The sequence below is a fragment of the Globicephala melas genome, chromosome 8 (assembly GCF_963455315.2).
Source record: "Globicephala melas chromosome 8, mGloMel1.2, whole genome shotgun sequence".
Lineage (NCBI taxonomy): Eukaryota > Metazoa > Chordata > Mammalia > Artiodactyla > Delphinidae > Globicephala > Globicephala melas.
This window is the reverse complement of record NC_083321.1, coordinates 22,215,566-22,239,692: the sequence shown is the minus strand read 5'-3', so window position 1 is coordinate 22,239,692 and position 24,127 is coordinate 22,215,566. Positions and strand designations below refer to the sequence as shown.

At 46.4% G+C, this 24,127-nt stretch overlaps 1 protein-coding gene across 6 annotated transcripts in view; it reads left to right on the top strand.

Annotated features, from left to right (window-relative positions):
- The window catches only part of PRR5L (proline rich 5 like), a 144,536-nt gene that overhangs the window by 90,448 nt on the left and 29,961 nt on the right, over positions 1-24,127 (top strand). For all 6 annotated transcript variants that reach the window (XM_060303351.2, XM_060303353.2, XM_060303352.2 and 3 more), the window contains 3 exons: positions 202-489; positions 2,176-2,256; positions 17,430-17,478. In XM_060303351.2, the coding sequence (XP_060159334.1) occupies positions 326-489; positions 2,176-2,256; positions 17,430-17,478 (294 nt within the window). In that variant the 5' untranslated portion in view covers positions 202-325. The remainder of the gene's footprint in view (positions 1-201; positions 490-2,175; positions 2,257-17,429; positions 17,479-24,127) is intronic.

The following is a 24,127-nucleotide window of genomic DNA, read 5'->3' as shown; positions in this document are numbered from 1 at the left end:
GGCTTCCCATTTTGGGAAGTGACCAAAACTAACAAGAGGCCTGTAAACACTTGTGAATGGGACCCTGCAGGGTATAGATAGTGCCGTGGGGTCCTGGAATTGTTTTTAGGATAGTTTGGCCAGGAAGCCCCAGCCAGCTTCCTCCAAGTTGGGGTCTGCTCAGCCTAGGCGTTTTCAACAAAAGCTGCCCTCTCTTTTCAGGTGTTGGCTCACGTTGCGGTTTTGAGAAAGCCTGAGGGCCAGAAAGCAGTCCTGGGAGAAGCCCTCTGGGTGGGCAGTCGGAACCTTCAGGTCCAGAGGAGAAGCCGTCCCCTCACCTGGACTTATGACCCGCGGCTTCGCCCCCAGCCTGCCTGTCGAGTTCCCCAAGATGGGCTCTTTCCGCAGGCCCAGACCACGCTTCATGAGCTCCCCGGCGCTCAGCGACCTGCCCCGCTTCCAGGCAGCCCGCCAGGCTCTGCAGCTGAGCTCCAACTCGGCCTGGAACAGGTACAGGAGGCACGGGCGGGCACAGGGGCGCTGCCAGCACCAGAGCAGGGCCAGGGGCTGGCTGAGCTTCAGCATCTCCTGATACCTCAGCTCCAGAAGGTCGTGAGTGTAGGGTTGATTGATGAAGAGAGTGCTTTCCCTACGGCAACTGTATCCATTCGCTTTCCTTTGTTAAAAAATATTTTTTTCTTTTTTTATTGAAGTATAGTTGATTTCCAATGTTGTGTTAGTTTCAGGTGCACTGCATAGGGATTCAGTTTTCTTTTTTCTGATTGTGTTCCATTATAGGTTATTCCAAGATATTGAATATCGTTCCCTGTGCTATACAGTAAATCCTTGTTGCTTATTTATTTTATGTGTAGGAGTTTGTGAATCCCATACTCCTAATTTGTCCCTCTCCCCCTCCCTCTCCCCAGGTTTCCTTGTTTTAGTAGAGGGAAAGCAGACCACTGGGGGCCTCTGGGCTCTCAGAGTCAGTTAACCAGCCCGGGACAGTTGGATCAGAACTTACAGTTACCGTTCATGCCCATTAGTCACGTGCCAATTGTAAGAGGACCCGGGGGTGGGAACATATAAGTAACCTCAAGTCACCTGTTACCCCTTCGGAGAGCTAAGACAGTATCTGTGGAAAGCTAACTAAGCAGCGTAAAGCAGGGGTGATCCATACCTGGGAGCCACAGGTGGCTGGGAGAGGAGACACTTAGCCTTTGTAAGGCGTTCAGCTGAACTATTGTGCACCCAGCACTGAGTAGAGACTGAATCCGTTGTATGTCTCGCCCTTCTCTGAGCTGTTTTTCAAATCTGTGTGGTTCCTTTTTGGATAAATCAATGCATCACTATTTTAAAGCATTATGGAATTCTTTGCCGTTTGGATTATTATGGATTTTTTCAATGAATGCCCAACCCTTATGATGGGGAGGGAGGAGGTGTCCGAAATGTTTTGATGTTAAATGGAGGCTTGTCCATTGAAAAAGGCCTAGAACCTTTGGTAAAGACAAGCTTGTGATCAGCTCCTTGCTGAAATGTTGGGCTGGGGTCCAGAGAACGTGGAGTCAAGACTTACCTGGGCCCCTCAACGGATTAACCCTTCTGCCTAGACCGTGGCAGGAGTGGGAGTGGCCGGGGAAGTGAGGCCAGCCCCTCTGGAGTTCTTCCCAGAGGGTACTATTAAAAGGCAAGGACAATTAAAATCCATATTTGAATTTTTTTTTAAATTAAACATTTTAAAAAGGCAAGGAATTATCCTTTCCTATTGGCCCTGGGTCTCCAGGCTGCCCTGTGAAGACAGGTCTCCTGAGTGAAAGGACCCCAGACCTGAGTCGTCTCCTACGTGCAGTTACTGCCACTGGGGATTCTTTCAGGCCCAGCGGCGGTGGCCACGCAGTTTCCTGAGAGTAGATCCCACTGCCTGCCCTTCATTAAGGCCGCCCCCCAGCAGGGCTGCCAGCCTGCGAGAAAGTGCGGGGGCGGGGGTGAGGGCCTACTTTTGGGTCCTCCTGGCCTCAGTCTCCCTTCCTCTCCAAGGACCCTCAGATGGAAGTGACGGATTCCAGGGACAGAAAACATGGCCGTGTTTGTGCCACAGGCTTCCCGGCCCTTCCACCCACCTTCAGCTCTGAGCTGCTTGAGGAAACGGCCCCGGGGAGACAGATCCACTCACCAGGGGTCGCTTCTATTTCCCTGCAGCGTCCAGACTGCCGTGATCAATGTCTTTAAAGGGGGCGGCTTGCAAAGCAATGAGCTCTACACACTGAACGAAAACATCAGGTATGTGGCTGGCCAGGCCGGGACCCTCCCACCGTGGGCCTGAGCTGGGGTGGAAGGAGCTACCCCACCCCCAGGAGCTTTACCTTAAGTTCTGCTTTCTGCTTGGTTCCTATTGCTGCTTCTGTTGGCTTTAATGAGACTCTTGTAACTGTTAAGTTCTGAGGCCCTTATCTGTCTAGACTTCTGCTCCAGAGAGGGCTCGTCCATTTGTCCATGTATGTAATGTATGTTTGGGTCACTGGGGTGCAGGGGTAGAGGGCTGACATCTGGTAGCTGCCGTTTATTCTGTAAACATTTCTTGTGCCCTGCTTGATTCTTAGGTGCCATATTAGGCCAGGGTGGCCTAGCAGTTGGTAGCAGACGGCTTGGGATTTTATTACTGTCCTTCCTTTTACTAAGTAGCTCGCCAACTTCTTTGTGCCTTGGTTTCCTCTTCTGTGAAACAGAGATAGGAAATGCACCTACTTCCAGTGCACGAGATTCTTGTGAGTTATTGAGTTACTACATAAATAGTCTGTAAGAACAGGGTTGGAACACACCAAGTATTCGGTACTTGGGGCTCTTCTCATCATCGTTACTGTCATTGCTGTTAGGTTTTGGTGATGAAACCCTCAATAAGACATGGTCCTTGAGGAGTTTAATGTCTTTGAGAATCTTCCCAGTAGTGTCCACTACTTGTTCTTTCATTCATCAAATATATGAGTGCCTCCCTATTAGCCAGGCACTGGAAACACAACAATGAGGAAAGACAGATGTGGCCCCTGCTCTCCTGGAATTGATGTTCAGTTGAGGAGATAATCATTAGTCAACTGATCACACATGTAAAATGTAATATTATGCACCTGTGACAGCTACTACAACACAGCTGATGTGATGAAAGTGTATGTTAGTAGGACTTGATCTTGCCAAGGAGGCCAGGAATGGTGATGTGATACTTGTGCTGTCATCTGAAGGATCGGTGGGAATTAACTAGATGAAGAGGGCTCCAGGTGGGGGCAACTGCACGTGCAAAGGTCCAGTGGTAGCAACGAGCAAGGAACTGAAAGAAGGCCCACGTGCGCAGAGTACTGGAGGTTGGGTGGTGGTGCGGTTGGGTTTGTGTTTTGGTGAAATGCGGGCAGAGAGGCAAGCAGGGCCCAGAGCCCCGAGGTCTCCTGGGACAGGAGGTTGAACATCAGGTCTTTTAATGCCCTGGTGTTCATTCCTCTTGGGTGTGTTAAGTGCAGAACATCAAGGGTGAAGACCTAACCCTGGAATGGGCAGAACATTAAAAAAGGCCATTATTCAGGTCTTGTTTACATTTAGTTAAGACCTGTGTTAAGGGTCAGTGAGGTGTTTTAAGAGCTCTGCTTTCATTAAAACGTTTAGAGCTTGGAAGCAAACAGAGTTGTGTTAAATTTCTAGCCAGGCACTTGAATTTCACCTAATAATTACACAAATATGGAAAGAGACAATAGAGATCATCTCACCCAAGCCCTCCTTTTACAGAGGAGGAAACTGAGGCCCTGAGATGTTGAGTGACAAGGGCAAAGTTGGGTCGGCCAACCCCCCAGCTTGCAAGAGCTGAATTTTACTCCAAGAACTAAGATCTCGGTCTTTTCCGTGAACGTTCCTTAGCTCACAATAGATGTATAAATAAATAAAACGGTGACTCAGGAACGTGCTAATTGTTCCTCACATCAGGGGACTGATCCTGAAATTGTACTTAAAACCTTTGTGGGCAGCTAGGAAAAATACGGGCCACGCTAGATTTCAACAGCCCTGTTAACCCCGGGCTGCTCACTCAGAAGCCCACAGGTAGCCAGCAGGTCTAAGTGGGTGAAGCCGGCCTGGAGAGTGGAGGTGAGAGCTCACCCTCTGTCTAAGGGGATCCCCCCTGCCCAGAACAATGCAGGTCCAGTGACATACCATCTTATTTCTCAAGAAGAACCAGAAATTGAGATTTTTATGTGAAATTTTGTCTTTTAAAAGTTGATAAGTAATCCAAATGTCCCCAAACATTGGTACAGGCCAAACAAAACACATCTGTGGGCTGAAGTTGACCAACGGGCTGCCCATTTATGAGATCGGCCATAGCATACATGGGGCGGCATCTCTGATGGGGTGTCGTGTCCCAGATTCTAGCGCTAAGGACACCCAAGTGGGGGAGAAGGGAACTGACGTGGATGGAGGTGCCAGGAAAAGTGCCAGGCACCTTTCACATACATCATATGCAGCCCTCCTCACAGCCCCGAGAGACAATCATTGTTCTCAGTGCATAGCTTATCGGCAAAATGATGGGCAAGAGAAACAAAATAGCTCGTCCAAGGTCACGCAGCTATGAACGATAGAGTCAGGATGTGAACCCCTGTCTGACGTAGGCACCTATGTTAGTTTGCTCAGGCTGCCGAATGGCTTTTGTAACTATAGACTGGGAGGCTTAAACGATAGATGTTTATTTCTCACTGTTCTGGAAACTGGGAAGTCCAAGGTCGAGGTGCTGGCAGATTGGGTTCCTGGTGAGAACTCTCTTCCTGGCTGCCATCTTGCTGTGTCCTCGCACGGCCTCTTTGTGTACACGATGGGGAGAGAGCAAGCTCTCTGGTGTCCCTTCTTATAAGGATGCTAATCCCAACATGAGTGTTGAGGGTCCTACCGTCATGACCTCATCAGAACCTAATTACTTCCCAAAGGCCCCACCTCCAAATAGTGTCACATTGTGGGTGTAGGGCTTCAACATATGAATTTGGGGGGTGAGGGGACACAATTCAGTCCCCAGTGGAATCTGTGCTCTTTGCACTGTATCGTAGTGTCAGAGAGAGAGGTTCTAGGCTGGAAGAAGTGTTAAGCCAATGGTCTTGATCTTTCTTTCTGCCTTTGTTCCTTTCCCAAGGCCTCTGGGACTCCATCTGTACCATGTGCTGTGATTCTTAACATTCCTCCAAGGATCACATCACTCCTCCAACACTCCTTTCCAGTATTGGGTTTAGTGGGGGCTGTTGGATGTTCCTCTCTATGTTTGGAGCAATTTTCAGGCTAGTGAGAAACACATATGGTTGGGGTTTGAAAGTAATTGCCTGGATGTGAACAACTCAAAGCTGTCAAAAGCCAGAGCTTCGATGACCATGTCCTGGACCGTCTGCCCTCTGTCCTTCTTTAGGATGGTGGTTAGAACAGAGATGGGCTTTCCCAGCACAGACACTCAGAGTATCACTGAGAACATGAAACACACCCCAGGCATATGTATGACCTGGTCGTCCCAAGTAAAATAAAGTGAACCCACGTCTGCAAGAGCCAACATGGGAATAAACACAGCTGCCTTTATTTCAGTAATTAAAACACCAAAACAGACATACTACTCTCTGGTTACATTTAAATAGACAGGTTTTGGTTCTTCTTCACTCTCTTTTTTCTGTGAAAAGACCTGTTCGCAGAACACAATGGCAAACTGGCCAGCGTTGAGGCCCGACCAGGTGGGGTGAGGGGCAGAGGCGGTAGGGATGAGGGAAGAAGATGCCAAAGAAGAGAAGGCTATTCATCTCAAGCCCATTTTTCAATCAATTATGACGGTTCTATGTGCAAGAAGATCCCTGCCAGATTCGAGAGAATAGTTTAACTTGTTAAGAGAGTGGCTTTTGGATTCGGAGAGACGAGGGATCAAAATTAGGCCAGCTGTGTGACATGGGCAAGTTACTTCATTTATCAATCTCTGTTTTTTCTTTTATGAAACGGGGAAAATAATGACATGAACATCATAGTGGTTGGGAGGTCTGAGATAATGCTAAAAATGTCATTATTATAAGATCTGGTGCCGAATACACGTTAGCCATTATTATTCCTGTTATGAAACTTGAGCAATAATAAAGTGATAAATGCTGGCTGAGTACCATGCGTGAGAGCACAGGACAGTGTGATGAACTGCCCCATAAACAGTACTGTATACAAAGTTCTCTAGCTGTTTGGATGAGGTGAGCTGACTTTGAACTAGAGAGGTCCAGGACAGGCCCTTCCAAGCATGTGCTGGCCTGGAAGTGTGGGTGAGGCTAAGTTCTTACAAGGAGAGCCAGCTGTTTCTCCTTTCTGCAGAGGAAAGAACAAGAGGAAATGACTCTCTCAGTTCTTCATTCTACTCCAGCCAAACAGTAATAAACTTTGATGGATTATCCAAGTCCAATGTCAAAGCCTAAATCAGCTTTCCCGGGTCACCCCAGCCAGCCCTGGCCATCTTTCTAACTGTGGAGTTAGTGTGTTCCCTGGGAAATATGAATTTGTGTAAATATTAGCCAATGCGAAGGATGACCAGGAAGGTAAGTTTTATATAACTGGGTTCTGAAATGCAGTCGTTACAAACAATTGATCTTTTCTTCTAAGACGTGTCTCCATGTCTTAAAAATGAACTTCAGTTTAAACTTAAGTAGATAGACTTTGGGGTATCTCTGAGGAAGAACTCTGGACTAAGGATGTTCAACTTCTAAAACACATTACTAGATCAAGAGAAGGATGCGGAGACCTTTTTTTTTTTGAAAAGAAGACTGGAAAGTGTCCAGCCATAGTTTACATTTTTATTGAAATGAAAATTATTGGAGGTACAGAGATAATGCCTTTCCATGCACTTGTGTCCACATTGATTAGCAACTTAAAGGATACAATATGCTTGTGTATATTATGTGTTTTAGAAAACAAGAAAATTCCTTCTATAGTGTTCCTCAAGCTAACAATGGAAATGTGGTTCTCACGCTACCCATTATTATTGCCAAGAACAGATATGCTTCTGAACACGACCCTGGAAGTGGTGGTCTAATCTCACTGGTATATTTATATAGCTGTTGAAAGAACATAACAGAATATGCTATTGATACATTGTCCACACCCTATGGATGGAGCTAAGAGTCCTTCACTATCGCCTTTGCTGTTAACTGCACATATTTCTGGATCACCAAATTTACTCAAAGATTTTTTACAAAAATAATAAATTAAACAGGTTAAAAAAATAAGGACATTTGTGATAACATGCATGGTGATTACGGTAAAATTAGCAGTCTGAAATTTCATGCTTTTTCTTAAATATTAATTTAAAAACAACTTTTGCTCACAGTGAGCCAGTTTACCTCCTGATGCAGAAGCCAGGATATAGGATTTTTGTCATCTAACTCCACATGATCTTGACCCCATTTCTCATTAGCACTTATTTCCTCATTAGTTTTTTTTTTATTTAATTTTATTTATTCTTTCATACAGCAGGTTCTCATTAGTCATCCATTTTATCCACATCAGTGTATACATGTCAATCCCAATCGTCCAATTCATCACACCACCCCCACCCCAACCCCCGCCGCTTTCCCCGCTTGATGTCCATACGTTTGTTCTCTACATCTGTGTCTCAATTTCTGCCCTGCAAACCGGTTCATCTGTACCATTTTTCTAGGTTCCACATATATGCATTAATACACGATATTTGTTTTTCTCTTTCTGACTTACTTCACTCCGTATGACAGTCTCTAGATCCATCCACGTCTCAACAAATGACCCAATTTCGTTCCTTTTTATGGCTGAGTGATATTCCATTGTATACATGTACCACATCTTCTTTATCCATTCGTCTGTCGATGGGCATTTAGGTTGCTTCCATGACCTGGCTATTGTAAATAGTGCTGCAATGAATATTGGGGTGCATGTGTCTTTTTGAGTTATGGTTTTCTCAGGGTATATGCCCAGTAGTGGGATTGCTGGGTCATATGGTAATTCTATTTTTAGTTTTTTAAGGAACCTCCATACTGTTCTCCACAGTGGCTGTATCAATTTACGTTCCCACCAGCAGTGCAAGAGGGTTCCCTTTTCTCCACACCCTCTCCAGCATTTATTGCTTGTACATTTTCTATGATGCCCATTCTAACCGGTGTGAGGTGATACCTCATTGTAGTTTTGATTTGCATTTCTCTAATAATTAGTGATGTTGAGCAGCTTTTCGTGTGCTTCTTGGCCATCTGTATGTCTTCTTTGGAGAAATGTCTATTCAGGTGCAGAGACCTTTTAAGAACAAATTCATCAGGAATGTCACACCTCAATCAAGTGGCCAATTTTCCCCAAATTAAAGTCAGGGCTCATGGTCTGTCAATATGAAGACCATAAACCAGAATCTTTTCTATTGAAAATCACCCCTCAGCATAGACATATTCTAGTGAAATCCCTCGTCATCACAATCTACAGTTCTGCCCGCCCTGAGTGTCCGTCTGCCCTGGTGTGGGCTGGACCTGAGTGTCTTCTTGGTTTAAATTCTCTATGGGCATCGATGTGGTTTTGAACGCCCCTCTCCAGCCTCAATTCTGCCCGCCCTGAGTGTCCGTCTGCACTGGTGTGGGCTGGACCTGAGTGTCTTCTTGGTTTAAATTCTCTCTGGGGCATCGATGTGGTTTTGAACGCCCCTCTCCAGCCTCAATTCTAATGTGGCTGCATTTTGGCAATGGGCACACGTCTCTGTTAGAGGTCTGGGTTTCACGAGCTTTCCCAGGAACAAGAGTGGCCAAACTCTGACACAGAAGCATGCCCTTGCTAAACATGCCTTTCGGCAACTATTCCACTGATGATAGAAAGTTAGGAAAGCGTGAGAAAGCCATGATTTATTTGTACTGGTTCTTATAAGAACCTACGCAAGTAGTTTCTGAAAAGTGCTTTCACTTTTTGGTTGGCTGGTGGGAGTGGGGGGGGGGTACGTGTAGAGGGAGGGGTCATTGATGCTTTTCTTCATTTAATCAGTGAATATTTGTGGACTCTGCCAGGTACTGGGGCCAGGTTCTGGGGCAGCCATTGAGGTGGGTTGTTCTTGCCCTTGGGGAACTTACGGCAGAGTGAGAGTGGGGAACTGAATAGGCAGTTATCATATGATGTTCTAAGTGGGGTGGTAGTAGAACCCAGAGTGTTGGGGAATGTGAGGGGCTGGGCACGTGATTAAATATGGGAGAAAGCCATGCCTCCTTTGAAATCTGCAGGATGAACAGGTGGGAATCAGGTAGAAAGGGCAAGTGAGGATATAAAGATCTTGCCACTACTCTCTCCATACTCTTTCACCCCTCCTTCTTCCTGGTTTTTTTTTTTTTTTTTCTCAGCAGAAATAAATGCTCAGAGATGAGGTTTCCGGAAACCAGAGATGAGTTATCTGCAGCTGGCCTGAGGCAGGAAACTCACATTTTCCTTCTCTCTCCAACCACCCTGCTTCTGTTCTTGTTGGGAGGGAGGTGTCATGAAGGAAACCCCAGAGATTTTCAAGGAAAGAGGAGGTTCCAAGAATTGAGCTCGGTCTCTGACAGGTCGGAGTTGAAACGTCCTGGTTCTGAGTCAGTTGGCTGTCTGAGGCCCGGAAGGGAGCGCCACCTCAGATGCTTCCAGCTCTGTGAGGGAGTCTGTTGACTGTACTGGGACCCACAGCTGCGGGCAGAGCTGGGAGGGGAGGAGAGGAGAGGAGAGGCCGGATGGAACCCACAGGCTGGCAGAAGGGACCAGGCTGAGTCAAGATTCTGTGCGGTAGTAATAACAGTAGACGTCAGCAGAACATTTATTTAGTGCGTGCCGGGCTCTGTGTGTTAACTCTTGTAAAACTCACCACGCCCCTATGAGCCGGGTGCCACTGTATCCCTATCTTACAGATGAGGAAATAGAGGCACAGAGGACTGGAATAACTTGCCCAGAGTCGCAGAGCTAGTTAGTAGCTGACCTGGGACTTGAACTTGAGCTTCCCATGTTCCTCAACACACAGTAAGTGGGCTGCAAGAGGCACATGCCTGGCATTGTCCAGATTTAGGCCTGATGCTCCTGGATGTGGATTCATGAACAGCTCATCAGATGAGTGGGGCATCGTCTTCTGAGGGCCCTCGTTTGGGAGGCCTGCAGGCGAGATCTTCTCTTTTTGGCCCAGGTCGCTCTGCCTGGCCGTGTGTTGATACCTTGTGTCTGCTCTAGTTGAGAAACAGACTCATCTCTGGGGACAGGAAGACTAGTTGAAGGGAAGTAGTGAATCAGAAACCTCTGGGATTGGCCCATGAAGTGGTCGGCCTGCACAGTGTTTGGAAATCTGGACATCCCACCTGAAGATCCAGGCCTCTCTGGAAAGTCTGCATCGGGCAACGCTGCATCTGGAACTGGTCAGTGGGAGCGAGGCCTGGCTGCTGGCTTCAGTGGGGTTTGCTGCAGCCCCACTGTCTGTGCCCGTCTGCTTCCCTCACTCACCTTACCTGCCTGCCCCTGTGGGGATGGGGGTACCACTGCCTGATGTTCAGATGGGCCTCTGTTTGAGTTGGGATCTGCCAGTGTATGGTCTCAGGGAAGGCTCTGAGCAACAGTCGCCTCATCTGCAAAATAAATTCCTACCTTAGAGGCTATTGGAGAATTCAAGATGCTTTGTGCCATCTGCTTGGCAGTGTACATGTGACATAATTAGGAGCTCTGGAAATGCTTTTTGTTGGTTTTCTCCATCTTTTTCACTGTCCCCACTGCCACCCACTGGGGTGCAGAAAACAGAGAGGTGTGAGAATCCTAGAATTTTATCTGAGTTACGCACACAACCTCTGATAGGCCCCCATAGAATGGGCCAGCAGAGGAAAGGGATGTTTCCCTGTGTTACTGCTTAAAAGACGCCACCTCCTTGAAACGTGTCCTATTGCAGAAGCAAGGTGGGTGATCTCAGGAGGATTTAATGATCAGGTTGGACAGGCACTGACTGACGAGCTATAGCGTCAGGCACAGGACCCTGAGGCCCCCTGCTGTTCCTAGACCATGAGGACGTCTGGCTAGATCCCACCAAAAGGCCTGGGTACTTGCGGCAGCCCCTGATTGCCAAATGGCACAGAAATACTTCACAACTGATATGGTGTCCCCACTCGTGCTGGCTAAACTTTAGCCCTGTGGCACCTGTCTCCAAGCTGTTTCATTATCCTTTGGGATTTTGCTGCCTTGGGGCTTTCCCTGTGCACAAGAGAGATTGTGGCTCACATCTAAGGTGATTGTCTACATCATTTCTGCCTCTCCGTGCCCTGCCTGCCATCTGGTCCTCCCTGTACCTCATAACCAGCTAGATCCAGCTTGGGCTGTGCCTCGTTTACCTTCAAGCCCACAGAAGTGGGAAGTTGAGTTGACAAGATGGTGCGGGGTGAGATGACGGTCTGTATAATAACAGGAAATCCTGTCATCTGGGGTGGTGTCTCACCCAGTCAGCCTGGAGGAAAAGGGGGTGAGATAGTACAGATCAGCGTGTGAGTGGTTCCTCATTTCTCCTTATTACTGCCCTTTTGGCTTCTGACTGAACTTCATGCCCCATTTCCCTTTTGGGTTGAGTCCCACATAAGCATTCACTTCCCATTACTCTCAGGTCCCCACTTCCTTCTCTTTCTAGCTCAATGGCTGATGGTGGTGACGGTGGTGATGATGATGGTGGTGACAATGGTGGTGATGGTGGTGATGATGGTGCTGGTAGTGGTGGTGATGGTGGTGATGATGGTGGTGATGATGGTGATGGTGGTGGTGGTGGTGATGGTGGTGGTGGTGGTGATGGTGGTGGTGGTGATGGTAGTGATGATGGTGGTGGTGGTGATGGTGGTGGTGATGGTGATGGTGGTGGTGGTGGTGATGGTGGTGATGATGGTGGTGATGGTGGTGGTGATGGTGGTGGTGATGGTGATGATGGTGCTGGTGGTGATGGTGCTGGTGGTGATGATGGTGGTGGTAGTGGTGGTGGTGGTGGTGATCATGGTGGTGGTGATGGTGGTGATGGTGGTGGTGGTGATGGTGGTGGTGGTGGTGGTGGTGGTGGTGGTGGTGGTGGTGGTGATGGTGGTGGTGGTGGTGGTGGTGGTGATGGTGGTGGTGATGGTGATGGTGGTGGTGGTGGTGATGGTGGTGATGGTGATCATGGTGGTAGTGATGGTGGTGATGGTGGTGGTGGTGATGGTGGTGGTGGTGATGATAGTGATGGTGGTGGTGATGATGGTGGTGGTGGTGGTGATGGTGGTGGTGGTGATCATGGTCATGATGGTGGTGATGATGGTGGTAGTGACACTTGCTGAGCCTTGCTGAGCAATGGTATGCTCCCGGGAGCCTTGCTGAGCAATGGTATGCTCCCGGGAGCATACCATTCAAGGATTAATTCGTTTAGCCCTTGCAATAATCCTGTGGAGTGGCTACCCTTACTATCCCCAAATTCCAGTTGAGGAAACAGTTACAAGGGACTAAACTGTACAGTTAACTTGCAAAGGTTACTGCTGACCACAGGCTTTGGACCCAGGCGGCTGCCTCCAGACCCTCACATTCAGTGAGACTTCTCTCCTCTCCATCCTGAGCTTGCTGCATGCCCTCCTCAGTAACCTCTGCCGTTCCATTTTCTTGTGTATAAAAAGCGGTTTTGTTTTACGCTTAAATGAGGAAATACATATACGTTGTTGACAATGGTGCCTGGCACTTAGTAAGTGCTTAGTAAACCTTAATTGGGAAAAAAGCTAGGCTCCATCCTAGGAGCAATTTGTTTTTTGTTTATTATTATTATTTGCTCCAATATGTAATAACTTTCCTATTTCCTGGGAAGAGACCCTAGGAAAGGATGGAAAAAGTGGAAGGAAGGCTGCCGGTTTCTGTGCCTCTGTGCCCAGGAGGAACATATGTCCTAGGTTTTGGGAATCAGGATTTCCATCTCTTCCGTATCTAGGGAACCCAAGCACGGGCTCTTCGATTCTGTTGTCTTTCTTCTGCTTTTCTCTTCTTTCTCGTGCTTTACAAGCTTAACTGGCAAATGTAGTGAGGATGGTTATAGGGTGAGTGGTCCCTCTGTGAATTTAGGTCTGTGCATCCCTAATGCCTTGATACTTTCCATTTTTTGGACAAGATGGTACCCCTGTCTCCTGGGAGAGGGGTCCCGATGGGCAGGAAGTCATTGTCTGAGCTCTTCCATCCTTCTCTCCTAGCACCTCACACCACATCTGACACAGAGTAGGTATTCAGTAGACGTTTGTGATTCGATGAATTAACTCATGGGGTCCCGATGTTCTATCAGTCACCTGTTCCTGTTTTGGAGGGAAGCTACTGATGAGTTCCCCCTGGAGATGGTACCTCAAGGTAGAGGGGTGGAAAATCCCTTTCTCTCAGTTCAGCTAAGACCAGGGTAGAGTTTTTGAGAAGTACCCTTTCCTTGTAATCCAAGTGCAAGCAGAATAAACACAGAATATAGAAATAGATGGTGGATCTCGCACTGTGGCTCAGCGCAGACTGTCCTCAGCTTGGCTCTGTCCTCTCCTCACCCCCTCTCTCTGCATTAAGTTCTCGGGTTACCAGCCTGGGGTGGGTTTGCATTGGCAGATTCTCAGGACTTGTGGGATTCTCTGATCCCCTAGGACAGTCTGCTTCCTGATATTGTGCCCTTGATGTGGGAATGCACTCCCACAATTCCTTCTCGGCCTCAAGCCATCTGTTGGTAACCCTGATGGTGGTTATTGTTAATTCAAAAAAAATTTTTTTAATGTTTTTGAGTAGGATGTGTTCACAGTGTACTAAAAATTTATATATACAACGAGGTATGCATTGAAGAATCTCCCTGCCTTGTACTCCAGAAACCCAGCTCCTACTCCCCTGCCAAAGATAACTTTTATTACAGTAGTTTATTGGTTATTCTTCCAGAGCTTCTTTACGCATATATGAGGAATATTTGTGGAAAAGCAGCGGGGGATACTTGACACTTTATACGAGGTCCACAGACTAGGGTCTAACGAGGTGGTTTGGTGTCTCTAGCACAGCGTTTCCCAACTTCAGGGGATAAAGTTTGCTAAAGTGTTTTGTTGCCCTACTGAATTTCCAGTAACAGCTTCAACCTTCTCCAGCCTCCTACTTGGGAAGATGGAGAGGAGGAGACACAACCCAGTGCATTTACATATAATTTTGAAAATGCATGTATGTTTTGTGTGTTTAAAAATCAAGATACTGAAAAAAAAAATCAAGGTACTGTATATTTCAGTTCAAAGGGTCTCTTGGAAACCAGATCATAGTTGTGACAGAACAGCAAGTTAGAGCAGATTTGACAAGTGAATTTGTTGCTCTCGTGTAAATAAAAAATACATGTATTTTCTCTTCCCTTCTCACAAGGTAGCACATTATACACACTGTTCTGCATCTTGCTTCTTTTTGACGTAACGTAATGTAGGTATTTTCATATCATTACTTAAGAGCACTTCCTTATTCCCTTTTGTTTTTTATGGCTACTTAGAACGTCATTGTACGCATGAACCAGGTTTTTAGGAGCACTTTATTGGCGCACGTTTACGTTGATTCCGTATTTCACCACAGCAGAAGGGCTGTACGTGTATGTATTGACCTTGTCTAACTCGTAACATGTGCAGACAGAAATGAGACAGGATTTTGTAAGGAACAGGGTAGCTTACTGATTTACCCACCCAGGACAATGGAATATTGACTTAAATGATCAGCCAGTGTCTATTCTGTTCTGATAATTCTGTACGACAATACCTAGTAGAGAGGGTTTTGAACATGGAATTCTCTTACAATACCTGCTTACAGTCTATTACATTTAACATATATAAAGCAGATTGCCACACCTGTGTGTGGTTCCGCTTCAGTAAAGGACCGAGGACCACTCTTATCAGTGTGGTGGGAGCACCTCTTCCTATCCTGCCTCTTTATTCTTATCCATCACCATCTTGCGGCCCCTGGTACGGCTGCTGCTAGCTTCTGGGTCCTTTTTGCTATGCCTTTGTCTTGGCAGTTGCAACAAGTTCACTCTTTAATCTCTGCTCCTTTATCAGCTGATTTCTGCCTCAAGCTTTGTCTTCCTGTAATGCCCTGCAGAATTCTGGCCTTGGCCAGAATTGCTGCAGTCCCGGCTGTAACTTAAGGGTTCCTGTCACTGCAGTCTGCAGCCTTTCCGTCCTCCCTGATAGGTAGGGGAGGAGATCTCTTGGATTCCTCAGCTGTGTAGCATCACAGTGCTCCTGGGGTACCACCTGTCTAATCACGTCCAGCCCCAGTTCACGATTGTTACTCCTCCGCCTTGCTCCAAGTGGGTTTCCATAGCTCTTGACCCTGAAGGCTCACCTGTACTGACGACCTCTGTCTCTTTCCATTTTACCTGAAGCGTCTACATGAACACAGTGTCCTCCCAGCGTGGCTTCCTCGGGACACCAATTCCATAGCCTGCGTTTTAGTCTCAGAACCGTGTTGACCCCTTAACATTGTAAGTGCCCGAGATAATGCTTAAGAAACTGTTAGTAGTAGCCCGTTATGAGGACTTGTTTTTCCACTTTTTTTTTTTTTTTTTTTTTGCGGTACGCGGGCCTCTCACTGTTGTGGCCTCTCCCGTTGCGGAGCACAGGCTCCGGACGCGCAGGCTCAGCGGCCATGGCTCACGGGCCCAGCCGCTCCGCGGCATGTGGGATCTTCCCGGACCGGGGCACGAACCCGCGTCCCCTGCATCGGCAGGCGGACTCTCAACCACTGCACCACCAGGGAAGCCCTGCTTTTCCACTTTTTGATGAAGCTTGGCTTCTTCACCTATGGTTTTGAGACTTCCCAGTGGCCATGAAGACTTTGTTGGGAGGTGCTTCTCTTTCCAGCAGCCAGAAGCAGCCTCCCTGCCTCTTCCTGTTTCAGGGCCTCCCTCTGGGGCTGCCCACTTGATTTCTGTGTCCCATCTGAGCGACGCCTCTGGCCTCGAAGACCAGCCGTGACCCACCTGCTCTTGGCCCAGTGACCGACGAAGGCTCCCCTGTCTCTGTCAGACCCACCCACATCTGGGTGAACCCCTGGGTTCTGTGGATGGGATGGCCTTCTGAGAGCCTGCCATTCACTTGGATCTCAAAGTGCGGTGTCCACCACAGATACGTTTTCTGTCCTGGCAAAAGGAAGGTATCTTCCTTGCTCAGCATGAGTTTTCAGCTTTCCAGGGCTCTTTCTGGTGCAGAAATTTAGATCTTGGTTGTTTCTTCTTCTTGTGACTCAGTCTTATTGTATCTATCTTCTGCACACTGTGGCATCTTGTTGTAACTTCCCGTTTATCCTACAGCGACACGTGAGAATGCATTTTTTGAGGAGTTAAAACCCGGCAGGTGTTGTCAGAAGCTTGAGTGTTTGCTCTTTAGTAACCGTGTCCGGTGGGATGCGTAAATGAAATTATTGGAAGTCCTGAAGAGTTTTTTTTTTCCTGGATCCTTGGTTTTAGCTTCCTCACCTTATTTGGATCAAATTAAAGAAAGAGCAGTAGGGATAGTCCCATGATTTATCTCAGGGAGAAGGAGGTCTGGTGCCAATACCACCATGTTTTATTTTTATTTTTTAAGCACTTAAGACTCTTTGCACTTACCTCGGGAGTGTATCGATTAACCTGCTAGCTCTCCACACCCCTCCCCACAAGAATGTAAGCTCCCTGAGAGCAGAGACCTCGCCTGTCTTGTTCACTTCTGCAAGCCTGGTGCTAGAACAACGTCTGGCTCATAGAGAGCAGCTGAATAAATGTTTGTGCTGCATAAATAAAATCCATCTGTTCTCCTTTGAAGGACTTTTAAGTCCCTTTGGGATGGGCAGTAAGGCCACTGAAACCACGGTACCAAGCTCAGTGTCTCCGATGGATTTGGAGGCGAGACGGGGTAGGGTTATGCAAAGAGATGTTGAATTTGCAGAAGGTCTGGGTTTGAATCTTCACTCTGCCACTGACTTATTTGGGAGACCTCTCTGAGCCTCAATTTCTTTATCTATACACGAGAGAGAATAATTGCTCCCCAACACACACACATACTTTGCAATACTTGGGTGAAGAATGTATGAAAAATGCATTTTAAACCGTAAAGTCTGCAAATGAGGGGGAATTACAAAACCATGGCCTTTCTCTTCCTTATTTTTTGCTGCACATGAAGCCAGGTGCCCCTGCCTGCCTCCACCTCTGTTAGAATTGGGATATCCTGTGGCTGCCCTCTTGAGATGCTTTATCTGTTAAAGTGAACTAAGGAGCAGATGCTTTCTAGGAGTTCCATCTGCCCCAATTCCCTAATGACCTTGGTGGGGGTGGGGTATACTGGCACCTAGGAAAGCACACTTCCGGCTCAGGCCTGGCCTCGGCCCCTGTGCCACTGGTGAGCACGGCAATTCACCAAGCATCTGTGAACTCCAGGAGCTATAGCATCAAGGGCTGCTTGACAGTTTTTCTCTCTTTCCAGGAGGCTGCTGAAGAGTGAACTTGGATCGTTCATTACAGACTATTTTCAGGTAAGCTGTGTGGGTCTGAGCTTGTGTTATATTGTGCACGTGGGTACATGTACCTAAAGGAGTGACCGATACTGTACACCTGGACATGGCTTCAACATCCAAAATTATGTATCCCGAGTTCCTACTACATGCTGGGCATTGCAGTGCAGCCCTACTGCGTGCTGGGCACTGCAGTGCAGTGACAGTGGAGGCGTACAGGGCAAGCGTGGTCCCTGCTCTTATGGAGACTATAGCCTCAGACAGCGGTTCTCAGGCTTTTTGGTCTCAAGGACCCCGTTACGCTCTTAAAAATGATCATTTATTTGGGTTATCTCTATGTATTTTCACCATATTAGAAATTAAGCCTGAGAAAATTTACTGTGTGCCTTAATTCATTCAAATAATAAACCTACTACATGTTAGCATAAACGGCATTTTTATGAAAAATAACTTTCTGAAAATAAAAGGATAGGAGAGTGGTATTGTTTTATATGTCTGCAAATCTCTACCTGCAGACTGGATCCTCATATCTGCTTCATAGTCAGTCTATTGTGATATTGCCCATCTGGAAAATATTGCACCTAGTCTCTGGAAAATTCGACAGTACACTCAACGGAGGATGCAAGGCAAATAACAGCTTAGTGTTGTTAAGGAAATCGTTTTGACCATGTGGAAAAGGTCTGGGTGATCCCTCAGGAGACCCCAAACCACACTTGGAGAACTGCTTTCCTAGTGCCATTCCCTCCCACTCCGCGTATGGTACCTAATTGAGTGTAATGCTATGTCCCTTTAGCCAAGTTCTTTCTTGTCACTAAGCCTCTCGGTCTGTTCTGTTAAAGATAGAATTGAATCAGATAAGCTAACATCCCTCCTGCCTAGACACTGTTGTTAGGCAGCTAATGAGTTCAAGATTCCAGGTGCAGTCAGGATGGTTTCTAATCCACTGACGCGAGATGCCTTCCTGACTCCATCCAAAGACACGTGGTGGGAAGTCCCCACACAGATTTTTTTCAATAGTCAATACTATAGTACTGCAGGATCCATGGTTGGTTGAATCTGTGGATACAAAAAAACCTCAGATACGGAGGGTCAACTATAAATTATATGCAGATTCTCGACTACACGGAGGGTTGGTGCCCCTAACCCCTCGCGTTGTTCAAGGGTCAACTGTATACATATTTGTTATTCTAAAGTGTAATCCATCCCTTTTAATGGGAAGGTGACATAAAAATCCATAATAAATTGGTTTCAGGTTGGTGATATTATTCTGTATCCCAGGTGAGCGTACTTTTAAGACAGTTTAAAGAGTTTTTAGCTTTTAAAAACAACACAGGCATCCTTCCATTTTCCTTCCATAAATCAGGAAGCTTAAACTTTTATGTGCACTTTAAAAGAATGACAGATGTCAGTTGTCTCTCTCTCACATGCACACACACACCCACACACACCAGAAAATGACCACTTGGCCACTCTATATCTGGACAAAGCAAGACCCAGCAGAAGCCTGGAATTCAATCAGGGCAAATGTCTCAGCTGCTTGAAAGAAAACCCCTGTCCAGGGAGAGACAAACAAAGATTAAAAAAGAGATAATTAGTCACAAATGTGAATCATTTCAGTTGCCCTCGACTCAAAGGTCAGTCTTGTCCTCACTCTCTTCTCTTGCTGTCTCTAGTGATTGAGTTTTAAATCCAACTACAGAGAAGTGGTTTTTCAATCCCTCCTGGTGAAACCTGCCAGCCCAGCTGCCTTCCTCATTGACATTTAAAATAGACAGGGTTCTGTGTGGTTTCAGTCAAGTTTGAAATGTCAGTCATGTCTTGGCTTTGGGGGCTACCCCTCGGATGGGTGGGGAAGGGCATTTGGGTGGGGATTTATTTATCTGGAAAGCCCTGAGGTTTTGGGGGCAGTAAGTGCTGCTTACAAAGTATGCCAGACACTTAACAGCTGGTAACCACATGTCATTTTTTATCGAGTGCTTAATCAGAGAAACTGCTTGGTGAATATCGAGTCTCTTTCTGGGGGTGTGGGGTATGAACTGGTTTTCACAGTTTTGAATCTGGGTTTTTCCTTAGTTTAAGGTGCTAGACTGGAGAAAAGCCTATCCTAGACACTGTTTATTAAAATGTAGGTTTTAAGTCCCATGTAGGCACAGAGCCTTTTTAAAAATGTGTTTGTTTCTCCAGTCCCTAGAAATTACCTAGCACATAGTAGATGCTCAATAAACTTTATTGGGAGAGAGGGAGGGGTTGCCCACCACAGATACATGAGAGATTTTAGGAGTTGCACACAATGGTATTAAATAACATTCGCCTTTGTGGTAAGTGTTTCCTTTCCTTATTTTCCTTTAGCACTTGTGATCGTGCCAGGGAGAGTCTTCGTTTGTGCCATTGTGTCTGTTACACTTCTGCAAGACTTGGTGATCTCTCTTGTTTAAGGAAGAGAGAGCAGGTTTCAAAATTAGTGTCTTCAGCTAGAAGCAATGTCTAATTAGGATTACATAACATCATTTTGTTGAGATTGAGTTGATCCTTGAGTTACATTCTATTTATGGTAAATGGTGTTGCTGTGGTTTCTTTTATAAACATATTTATGTTTTTAAAAAAGTGGATTGATTGAAGAAAAATAGTATACAAAGAATAATAGTGTATGTGGCCCTGGCTGTGACCAAGTGGTGAAGGTGGTTCAAGAGAGACTCAGGTGTGGAAAGTCCTTCGCTAGGCACCCTTGAAAATGGGCTGGTTTCAAAGCCACACCAAGAAGAGGTTTTCAGATGAAGAGGGAAATCCAGGAGGCAAGGCTGATAGAGGTGACCTCAGCCTTCACACTCAACTACCGGATGTAGTTTCAAGAGGGAAAGTCAGAATGGGCTCCAGAAAGAACATTCCTCCAGCAAGGAGGAGAGGGGAAGGTCTGGGGACAAGTGAGGAGCAGAACCAGGGGGGTGGACAGGTAAGACCCAAATGCCATGGACGTGGCTGTTGGGGAAGGTGACGAGTGGGTTCCTCCGTGTGGAGGATGAGATGGCCACCCCACCCCCACCCCGCCTGGACATCTGGACTCAGCAATGAGGTCTGTCTCCTGGGACCCAGACCCCCCACCCCAGAGACTGCTACCTGTAAAAGCCATCACCGTGGCTCCGCTTTTGAAAGTGAACATTCTCATTTTGCAGCTTTGAAGAAAGACTCACAGAAAGATTGTCTTCAGTGAAGAATAATGAAAATGACCCGAGGTGAGGGCAGGGGCAGAGCAGGCGGAAAGATGGTGCTTATCTTGTGTCTGCACACAGAGAAGACAGGCTGTTTGATTGACAAAAGCACAGATAGATTTCCATATGACAGAGGCCAGAAAAATCTTTGACATTTCCAGTATTGATTTTCCTTTTTCCTCCGTCTGTTTTGAATTGCACCCGGAAGGAAAATTGGGGTTTCCGACAGGAACTCTATATCCTAGAGACAGCTCTGCGGGGTAATTGGTTCCTTTTATCTTTGGAAATGGTTGACAGGAAATGCTCTGCATTTTTCTCTTACCTGATTAGGTGCCTTGGTGGTCCGGGGCCTGGGGATGCGAGAGGTGGCAGATCATACTTTCTGTGCTTCTGCATCTGCTGGTTGTGTTGTGTCTGTCGAAAGCTTTCCCCCAAGCCCAGACAGTTAAATTATTTTTGGTGGAACTAGAGTTTCACTTGATACAGAGACTCAGTTTGTAGTCAGTGGCTTTGAATAAGATAGTACCTAAGAAAAGGAGAAATTTGGCCGCCATACTTGTCAGTAGGACACGGATGATGTAAATGTTTGATGTAAAGGTTTCCATCTACTGCTCGTATCTGTGGCAGTCACAAGAGGCCACTTTCCCCTTAGCTCATCATTATCAGAGAAGATTCATTAAGGGTGTGTGGCATGTGGCAGGGAGCTGAAGGAGGGACCCACAGAAGCATCCTGGTCACCATGGAGTTTGAAACTGAAGTGCAGGGAGGTAGATGCATCCGTATAGGGGACACACGGCATCGTGTTAACTGAAACCCCGAGTGGATGGTAAAGGCTTAAAAACAGGCCCAGTATAATCTTTACTATTCTTTAAGATTATCAATCTTTATTATTAATAATAATCTTATTATTTAAGATTAATAATAATCTTAAAGATTATTTTAATAATCTTTAAGATTATTAAATAATAATCTTCTTTAATCCACCTGGGAAGGCTTCTAAAACAAACGGGATTCCCAAAAGGGGAAAAGAGATAATTAGGTGGGCAGAGGGTAGTAAGGCACAATTCCCATATACTCTGCTTTGAAGGTAAAATTGGGGCCAGTATACAGAGGGACTTGGAACAAGAGGAGCTGGGCTCCAGTGAGAGGACAAGCAAGAGGGGAGAGGATGATGTCTTTAGGTGAGAAGGTCGTTAGAAGTTGCATCTTGCATTTGGCCAGTACTTGGAAGAGAGGCCTTGGGGAGTCTGTGAACATTGGGATGGCTTAAAGCTCCCCTTGGCTGTTGAGAGGGGAGAGAAAAGGTGCTAGTCTGGGGGCTGCCAGGAGGACCCCTGGATGCTTCAGGCTGCCCTCCTCGGCAATTACTTGAATTTTATGCAATTATTTGAATATTTTTATTGGACTTTCCTGCAATTTTATGAAGAAAAATGGAAAAATGAGTCTTGAAATTGATAACCACTGATCTTAATATAATTGAGAGAAGGATGGAGATCAATGGGTATATGCGGAAATGGCAACTCTTTGGCCTCATTGTACTGAGGTTATTACACATTCCGTTGTTAAGGAGGGAACATGTAGGTACAAAATGCTGCAAATATATCACCTGAAGACTAGCTCTGAAAATGAGGTGTAGTTAGGGATTTTATCATCCTTTTTGGCTCTGTGGGAACAGAACTCCCCCTGATATCAGGTAAGTGTCTGGGTCCACATGGGTATGTGTTTTCAGGAACCCATAATGGATGAAATTGGGTGACTTCCAAGTAGACTAGGCCGGAAATGGCAGGAGACAGGTTTAGGGAACCATTGGGGGAAGGGATGGAAGGCAGGGGTAGATGCTGGAAAAGTGGACACATCCAAATACGTGGAAACATCCAGCAACTCGGTGGCCATAAGAAGTAAGGACTGAGGTAGGAGGTCTGAGAAATATTTGTTAGACTTGGAAAGCAACGGGCGACCTTTCTTGGAGGCTGTTTCACAGCTATAAGGAAGACTAAAATAGCCATCATTGTAACAACAGCTAATATTTTCAAGCATTTATGTGCCAGGCATTGTTCAACAGTTCTGAGCGGTTGGTTCCCAAAGTGTGGTCCCTGGACCTGCGTCTTCAGCATCACCTGAGAATGTGTCAGAAAAGCAAATTCTCAGGCCCCACCTCAGATGAACTGAGTCAGAAGCTGAGGGGACTGCGGCCCAGCAGCCTGTGTTTTAGCAAGTCCTCTGTGATTCTCATGTGCGCTCAAGTCCGAGAACTGCTCTAAGCATCCTTCCTGTCATGTATTCCTTCTGACAGCTGATGAGGAAAATTTCATTATTACCGTTTAGTATATACTGCAGCTGAACCTGGGTAAAGGAAGGTTATCCACAATCATACAGCTAGTAAAAGGTAGAGCGGAGATCAAACCCAGGCCATCTGGCCACAGAAGAAAATCTTTTGGATTATACTTTAAATGTTAAAAATGCCTGGAAGATATCCCCTGAAAACCCCAGAGAAGAGAAGTTTCAGTGCTTTTAAATTTAATTTTACTTTATTTTTTTAGGATCCAGCAAAACAAACGTGGGACCATTTTCCTGCTTCCTTGTAAAATAACTTTGAAAAAAGCCCAAATTCACCCTTTTAGTGAATTTTACCCTTTTACCAGCGAAATGTGCTAAATGAAGATTAAACTTGTACCAAGTTTCAAATTTTCTTCATTCCCCATCTGGGGCTTTCTCTCTGGTCTCATCACACCCACACACACAACCCCAGGACTGGTTTATTAAGAACTCTCTGGTCCTGGGGGTGAGTTGTGTTTATAAGACTTTTTGTTGCTTATCTAGGAAGGCATCCAGGTTCACAGGAAATGTAGACATCCTAAGAGATGATGGCTGTACTTTCAAAGTTACAGAAGAGAAAAAAAATGGAGGTGGCCCATGATTTCCATCACTGGCTTGGTGCCAACAACAGCAACTTTTGCAGACATTGCTATCCCTGGAAACAAATGCCTAGAATGGAATGATTGGTGAATACAAGTTCGCAGTAGGCAGAGTGACATGCTGCCAGACGCCTCTGGGATGGGAAAGAATGTCTCATTTGGGAATAGCATCCACCTGGGAGCCAGGTGGATGCCTTGCCAGACATCACATATGGTAGTGGAGAGGGAGACCCCAGGAAAGTACTTTTGGAGAGGCGGAAGTTGAGAAGCTAGTAGCAGGATTGGGCAGCAGCAATGACCCAGCTGGATGGAAGCTTTGGCGGAACCCAGTTACATGGCCTGAAATTGCCAAGCCAGCTGCCCCCAGTATCTGAACCGAGTGGATCTCATCTACTTTCCCTTGTGGGCAAGGGCATTGAAAACCTCTCCAGCTGAGAGGGCAGAAGAGTGTGATGCCTAAAAGCACCAGCCTTTCTGCCAGGAAGGTCTGGATCCCAGTCCTTGCTAGAACACTTACTGGCTGTGTGACTGTAGGCATGTTACTTAACC